Consider the following 7,752-nt stretch of genomic DNA (forward strand, 5'->3'; position numbering starts at 1 on the left):
CTTGTGTTCAGGTGATTGTCACGTTGTCCTGACTACTCTAGCTGAACGATGGAGGTACTGCATAATAGCAAAAACAAAACAAACAGATGGCACTCCTCGCTCTGTGTGTGTGTTTGTATGGTACCAAGGTTGCTGGTAACCATTATGCAACTGGCAAGTGACTCAGAGAAGGTAGCCTTCATTTTCCTCCACAGGGCTTGCGTGGGTGTGTATTTCAGTGAAAAATAATAATACCAAAGTCTTGGAACATCTTTCCTGAGTTTTCCTTTGCATCCAGCTTCCCCTTGTACAGCTGAATCTTAACACACACAGGTGGGACCTGCAACATGATGTTGCAGCATAGAACACTATTGGGTGTTTCAGCCTCTCAGCCATTTCTGTTTCCAAAACGTTGTAGCTCCATTCCCAGGGCTAAGGATGAGCAAATATGTAAACTTTTGTTCATGTGTTTCTAATTTTTACAATTTTAAGTTCAGCTCTCCACATTTCCATATCAGTTTGTGATTTAAAAAAAAAACCCTCATGAAAATTGATTAGCATTTTACTGTATCTCCTAATATACTCATTTATTTTCCCCAATATAAGGCATTTTTGTGTGCTATTGTCCCTAATGACTGCCAGTGATGCGTGGATGGATTTATCTATATCAATCTAAATACATTCTCCAACAGTGGCTGGAAATATGCCTATGAAGCTGGGAACAGAAGATGTCTGCAGCCTCTTCTCCACATCTGGTTGTACTGAGGTAAGCTGCCATTGCAAATGGAAGTTCCATTAAACTAGCAGAGCCTAAGGCTGGATTCTACACTGATCTGTAAAACGTGGTTAAAAAAAAAAGTTACAGTGGTGCCTCGCAAGACGAAATTAATCCGTTCCGTGAGGCTCTTCGTATAGCGGTTTTTTCGTCTTGCGAAGCAAGCCCATTGACAGCTTAGCGGATTAGCGCTATTAGCGCTTTTAGCGATCAGCTGTTAAGCGGCTTATCAGCGGATCAGCTGATAAGCAGCTTAGGAAAAGGGGGAAAAAGGGGGGGGGGAAACCCGCAGGAACTAGCAAGACATTTTCGTCTTGCGAAGCAAGCCCATTGGGAAATTCGTTTTGCGAAGCGCCTCCAAAACGGAAAGCCCTTTCGTCTAGCGGGTTTTCCGTCTTGCGAGGCGTTCGTCTTGCGGGGCACCACTGTACATTGCTCTCAAATGCAATTTCCCATTGACATGTCACTGCTCTACAGCGCCCTCTAGTGTCACATTTTTATAATGCATTTTTGCAGATATAAAAAGCAAAGGACCACCTTCAATTCTAAGCTTTTAATTCAAAGAACGAGAACAAAGCATAAACTACAGTCCCTTGTCAACAGAGGGCTATAAACACAAGTGACAATGTATGTGTGCAGCATTCAAAGATCTCCTAAGAACATCAAAAGGCCTTGTTACACATTGGTTTAAGTGACACATTTTTGGGGGGTGGGGTGCAGGGGGCAGAGGAGAAACATTTCCAACATTAGATACTGGTATATTGGCAAAATGAGACCGAAGGCAGTGGGGTGAACCTCATCAAAAACACATCATGGACAAAAGAAAGCAGAAATTTCTAAACCGACTGCTGACGAGGACACTGGGATCCTGTGGAGATACCAAGAGAAACTAAAGATAGCCAGGATATAAGCAGAGGACCAAAGCCCAGGGAGAGGCACCTTCCAGCATCTTAAGCACAAATGATGGAGCTGCCGCAGGGTTGGCACTGCCAGGCAATGGCCAAGGCCTGCATTTTAGTCCCCGACTCTGCTGCTGGTCTTTCTCCTCGCTGTCAGCACTTGTCCTGAGCGAGAGCGCAGAAACAGGATCAAAAAGAAAACTTCCAACATGCAAATAAAAAAGGCTCCCATTTGTGGTTTAGTGCATCCATTTTTGGTTTTAAGGAGAAAAGTGGCGTTTGTGGTTTTGTTTCCCGAGTAAAACTGGACAGCCAGCAATTCCTGCTTAATGTTATCCCGCTCCCTTTGAAATCCCAGTTTCATAGCTTGCAAGGAATTCAGGGCTAAGTAACTCAACAGTCCCAGGAAAGACCTCCTTGGGCTGGGCTGAGCTTATGAACATTTGAAAGCCTAGAGCTTTTTGTTGGGGGGTGGGGACACTGTCCCTATGCATTTCAAGGTGGTGTAGGGAAATTTCAACAGCAGGGTGGAAAACTCATCAGCATGACTCCAGCAGCTCCATGCTGCTGTCCACAGTGTTTAAACCCCCAGAATCTTTGCTATAAGGTGATGGGAGCTGTTTTGAGGGACGTGAGAATCTATATAGGTTGGCAGCAAAGCGGATTCTAGAGGAGTGCGAGTTCTGTGCATCCTTCCACCCTAAAAAATGTCACCACGCCGCTCCAAAAATAGCCAAAATGCCACACACACAAACCAACTTTAGCGGAGGACCACAAAAGAGAGATGTTATGCCACAGTTCCTTTGTTGTTGTAACAAATTCATTTACTGCACTTCCGACTGTCCCCCACAATAAACTGTCTAGTATGGCCAATCATCTTCCAGAATCTATCTATCTCTGTTTGAGTTTCAGGAGCAGCTTGGAGCGGGGGTGTCACTTATTAGTCTTCAATCCAGTTTACTTAACACTACAGGAAATGGGAGTTCTAAAGACAGCCTCCTTCCATTTTGTGCCCCTTTTGGAATACAACTCGTATCAGCCCCAGCCAGGTTAGCCTATGGTCAGGAATGATGGGAGTTGTAGAGGGCTGAAGATCTCCATTCTAGGAGAAGAAATCAGAGCAGGGGGAGGGTGGGGGGCTGGAAGAGGAGAGGTTTTATTTCCCAGACAGCTGATTGTAGAGCAACGGCACATAGTTGTCCCACTCGGCCTGGTAGCATGTTCCTGCCACGGGGGGCCCCAGCTTATACTTCTTGCGGAAACTTTCCACTTTGAAATTGCCCCGTTTATCCCCGGACCGGTTGCTGAGGATGGGCTCGTTGCATTCCAGCTCCTGGGCTTGCTCGTAGACAAGCCACACGTAGCGATGGAGCCCTGCAGCGTGCGAGAGAGAAAACAAGGGTTGCGCACTTGCGTCAGGAGGAAGCGATCGCAAACCTCCCCTCCGTCACACTCACGTCACAACCATCCAGTAACACAGTGGATCCCAAAGTGGGTGGTGTCACCCCTGAGGTGCCGAGGGATTACCGGGGGGGGGTGTGCTTAGAGGCAAGGGGAGGCAGGAGGGTGCTGGGAGGTGTAATAGTTTATCAACTTTTGAAAAGCTGGTATCACTGGATCAAGGCCATTAATTCTGCAGAATAAAACGAAATTGTTTGGATTTCGATGAAATGTGCAACTCATTGTTACTGTTTTGAATTTTATTACAGTGGTACCTCGGGTTACATACGCTTCAGGTTACAGACTCCGCTAACCCAGAAATAGTGCTTCAGGTTAAGAACTTTGCTTCAGGATGAGAACAGAAATCGTGCTCCGGCAGTGTGGCGGCAGCAGGAGACCCCATTAACTAAAGTGGTGCTTCAGGTTAAGAACAGTTTCAGGTTAAGAACGGACCTCCGGAACGAATTAAGTACTTAACCCGAGGTACCACTGTGTCTTCCTTAGAGGGTGATGCAAACCACTATTCCGAATAATGCTTTTTAATAGGGTAGGGGGCACTGGGGATGAGTTTATCAAACCAAGGGGCGTGGTGGCCCAACCTTTCAGGGGGGAAACATGGCAGTAACATATGCACAGGATTCTGATTTTATTTTATTATTTTGCAAATAATTTTTGTTGCATTGTTGTAACAAAATACAGTCGTATCTTGGTTCTCGAAGACGGCATTCCACAGGGCGGGCGCCACTACCAAAGGCCCTCTGCCTGGTTCCCTGTAACTTTGCTTCTTGCAGTGAGGGAACAGCAAGAAGGCCTTCAGAGCTGGATCTCAGTGTCTCAGGCTGATTGATGGGGGTGACAGGCCAGAGGCCGTTTAGGGCTTTAAAGGTCAGCACCAACGCTTTACGGAAAAGTACTAGGAGCCTGTGTCCTTATGCTCTTATTTCAGCCATGCAAATTCCTGAAGCAGAATAGTTTAGCTTTGCAGCTTTTCTTCTGCTGTTTCCAGCCTGCCCTGATCCAATGGGTCTGCTTTCCCCCGCAAAGTGCAAACTGAGTCAAGACACTCAACAGACCTTGCCTTAAAGCAATGGGGCCAGCATTGCTGCTTGCTTACCTGTTCCTTTAGGTGGTCCAGATCCCACGTAGTCCGACAAGACAGTGCCGCTGCTGAGGTCATTGCCTTTCATATTGACCACTAGGAAGTGGTGCCACTCCCTAGAGAGAGAGAGAGAGAGAGCACGCATCTACCTCAGTTTCCCCAGAGTAAATCTTGCAGGAACACTAAAAAATTAGACCCTCAAAGCAGTTTAGTAAAAACGTAAAATAAAACTGAGAGGAAAAAATCACAAACATACTTTAAAACATACAAAAGTAAAAATACTAAAGAGATTAAAATTAGCTCAAGTTTCTAAGTATCCAGGTGGACTTGTCTCAACAAGAAGGTTTTAGCAGGAGCCAAAAAGAGGGCAGTGAAGGTTGCCTGCTTGATGTCAATAGGCAGGGAGTTCCTATTCTTATACCTAGTCTTATACAGGTGCTGCCAGATGCTGATGAGGCTCTTTCTGACGGCAAGCAATCAAGCCTTTACTGCCCTATTACGTCAGGCTTATGCAGGCCATCAAGCAGACATCTAATAGTTAATCCATTTCCAATTTTAGTTTTTTAAAATAGTATTTATTGCTTTGTTTTTATGTATAATGGATGTAAACCACTGTTTTTTATGAATAGCGGCATTGTTTTTATATATAATATATAAATAAAAGGTATTTGTCAGGCATTGAAACGGATGGTTCAAATTTTGCAGCACAGCCACAGACATCTCTGCATACAGGAACCAGTTCTGGGATTTGTCTACTATAGAGGTGAGGTCTGCTTTTCCCTTACTTCCAAGGGAAGACCCCCTGCAACCTCCAGATCACCTATCAATTGCCTCATTTGACCTGGAAAGGTAAGAAATCTTTATATATTATTAAAAACAACAACACACTTCTTTTCTGCAAATCCTGGCTTCCCTTCTGGATCAAATCTGGCATGGAAATTCTGGATCTCACAGCCTGCCCCTCTCACCTGAACTTTGGGTTTTTCCTGCTGGGTGCATCGGGGTCAGTAAGGACCAAAGTGTAGAGCTTTTCTGCACTGCAGTTCTCCCAGTCAATCTTTGTCGGGCGATTCTTGACCTGCCAGAAACAAAACGGCAAGACCTTTAGAACCTATTCAAAAATATAAAAACGAAGACAACACATTCACCATCATCCAGCCAATCAAACCATGCCTTAACCAAAGTCACATTCACACAATACCTTTAAAGCACTATGACGCCAGCAGCAATGGCTCCACCCACCAAAGAAAATTGGGGAACTGTATTTGTTAAGGGTGCTGAGAAATTCAAGGAGGCCCCTATTTGACCCCAAAATGACTCCTGAATTTTTCTGATATTGATGCTGCATTTTATGTTGTATTTTATGCTGTTTTAAAGTCACATTTTAATCAACGTCTTATATTTGCTTTTAGCCGCCCTGAGCCCGGTTTTTAAACCAGGAAGGGTGGGGTATTATTATTATTAATAATAATAATAATAATAATTCTGCTCCCAGAGCTACAGTTCCCAGTGGTTTAACCATCAAATGCTCTTCACATACAACTTTGAAAACTGGCAGGGGCCTCCTAACAACTCTCAGCACCTTTAACAAACTACAACTCCCAGAAGTCCACACGGGACAGTTATATACAGTTTTCCTGCAGGGGCACCAAGCACAGGCCTGCAGCTGGGATTCACTTAGTTTAGGGATGAGGATCCTGCAGCCCTCCAGAAGTTGTTCAGAGCTGCAATCCTGTCATTGGACTAACAGGAGTCATCTGGGGTTGATAGGAGTCAGAAGATCATGTGTTCCCAACTGGGAAAGAGGGAGAGGTAAGGCTGGATTTTATCTAGGGGAACTCAGGGACAGCCCACCTGCCATTGAATATGCGGTCATTCAAAAGTGCACCACTGGGACTGGTGCTTTCTGACAGCAAACATAGGAAGCTGCCTTCCTTCTTCTTCTTCTTCAGCTTCCTATGTTTGCTGTCAGAAAATACCAGTCCTGGTGGGATACTTACAGAGTATACCTAAAAGAACACTGTAAAAATTTAAATTCTTTGGCAGGTTTGGAGTGACCCCTGCATGACAGTAGGAAATTTTACAAAACCAATACAATTGAGACAATTTAGGAGAGACAATGGAACGTGCGCAGTTGAAAATGCAACTTAGGAATCACAATGGGGCAATCGGAAGTCATAATGGAATCTGTTACGTATGAATCTAAATTTTCTTTTTGGTAATATGTATCGATTTTGGATTGTTTTTGTTGATTTTTTTTCTTTGTAAAATTAACAAAGCATTATTTTTTTTTAAAAAAAAAATCATAGGAAGGTGCCTTATACAGAGTCTGGCCATGGGCCCATCTTTTTCAAGCTTGCCTGCACTGACCGGCAGCTGTTCTCTAGGGTTGCAGGCAGGGTGCTCTCCCAGCCCCACCAGAAGATAGGAGGGATTTGAACTTGCGACCTTCTCCAGGGCCGCAGTCACCTTAGCCGCAAGCAGCAGCAGCAGCTCCGCACCGCTCCCGTTGCCGGTGACGCCTCTCCCGGAGGGTGCAAAGGGCGGCGGGCGCCCGCGCGCGCCTCCCCCTTTGCTGCACGCCAGTCCCGGCACGCGCTCCAGGGGCTCCGGCAGCAGCCTGGCATCGGAGGAGGCGGGGCAGGCCAGACCTGGGCAGGCCGCTTGCAAGTCCCAGCCTCCCTCCTCGTCCTATTTCAGGCAGATGCCATATTCTCAACGGTTGCATTTTTGGCACAACCCCTCCGCCCCTTTGGAAAAAAACCAACCCCAAATCTTATCGTCCTGTCTATTCTAAAGGAATCTCTCTCTGAAGCAACGAACAGATGGTTGGCAAATTAAAAAAACCTCACTGTCTTAAAATAAATTGCAGAACTGACGCACACAGACCCTTCCAATTGGGATTCCTTTGCCCTCATCCTCAAGTGCACATATTTCTCCGTGGAGGCAAAAAGCGCTCTGCGCCTTTTCGAAAGCATGGCGCTTTTAATTTTTATCTGCTTGCAGCAGATCACCGGCGCTAAACGAGGGAGGCCATGCACCACGCGCGGGCCTTGCTTCCTCGCGTGGTTGCAAACGCAGGATCTATTTTATTTTCTGCAAAAGGGAGAGGTCCCACTGCGCACCTAGCAGACGTTTTCTTGGGTGATCTCGACCCAAAGAGAGACGGACGCATGCAAAAAGCAAAGCAGGCGCCGCTTTTCGCGTTGAAGGGGGAAGGCAGGGCAATTGTAGCCATTGTGCAAAAGGTTGGGGAAGCGTCTTGCATCTTGTGGGGGGGGGTGCAATTTCTTTGCACGGGAAGGGATTGTGGCGGGAGTGGATTACCTGGGTGGGAGTGAGGACTTTGCCCAGCTCGTCGATCTCTACCGACCCGTAGTTGACCGAAAGAGGAACCGCCGGCTTCTCATCCACCTCCAAGAGTTCTAGGGATATCTCCCAGTCAGAAAGATCTACCGCCATCTTCGCAAAAAGAAAACACCCAGAAAGCCCCTTGATCTCTCCCGGGTAAAGATCGCGCGCACAATCCGCGTCCGAGCAAGAGAATCTGGCGCTAGATG

The 7,752-nt window shown here is 46.2% G+C and overlaps 1 protein-coding gene across 1 annotated transcript; it reads right to left on the minus strand.

The window, feature by feature from the left end:
- Positions 1-1,292: 1,292 nt before the first annotated feature.
- On the minus strand, positions 1,293-7,752 carry LOC307205009 (phosphatidylethanolamine-binding protein 1-like). The gene is made up of 4 exons (XM_079957277.1): positions 7,520-7,752; positions 5,161-5,270; positions 4,208-4,308; positions 1,293-3,027 (listed from the first exon to the last, which is right to left on the minus strand). Exons 1-4 carry the CDS (start codon positions 7,652-7,654, stop codon positions 2,810-2,812), a joined length of 564 nt encoding a protein of 187 aa, XP_079813403.1. The 5' UTR covers positions 7,655-7,752; the 3' UTR covers positions 1,293-2,809.

Source organism: Podarcis cretensis (assembly GCF_951804945.1).
Source record: "Podarcis cretensis genome assembly, chromosome: 16".
Lineage (NCBI taxonomy): Eukaryota > Metazoa > Chordata > Lepidosauria > Squamata > Lacertidae > Podarcis > Podarcis cretensis.

Excerpts from the sequence above, each read along its gene's own strand:
- LOC307205009 (XM_079957277.1), bottom strand. The coding sequence starts at position 7,654 with ATGGCGGTAGATCTTTCTGACTGGGAGATATCCCTAGAACTCTTGGAG. Across the intron at positions 5,271-7,519 it reads AAGTCCTCACTCCCACCCAG|GTCAAGAATCGCCCGACAAA; the intron begins GTAATCCACTCC and ends TGTTTCTGGCAG. Across the intron at positions 4,309-5,160 it reads AGGAAAAACCCAAAGTTCAG|GGAGTGGCACCACTTCCTAG; the intron begins GTGAGAGGGGCA and ends CTCTCTCTCTAG.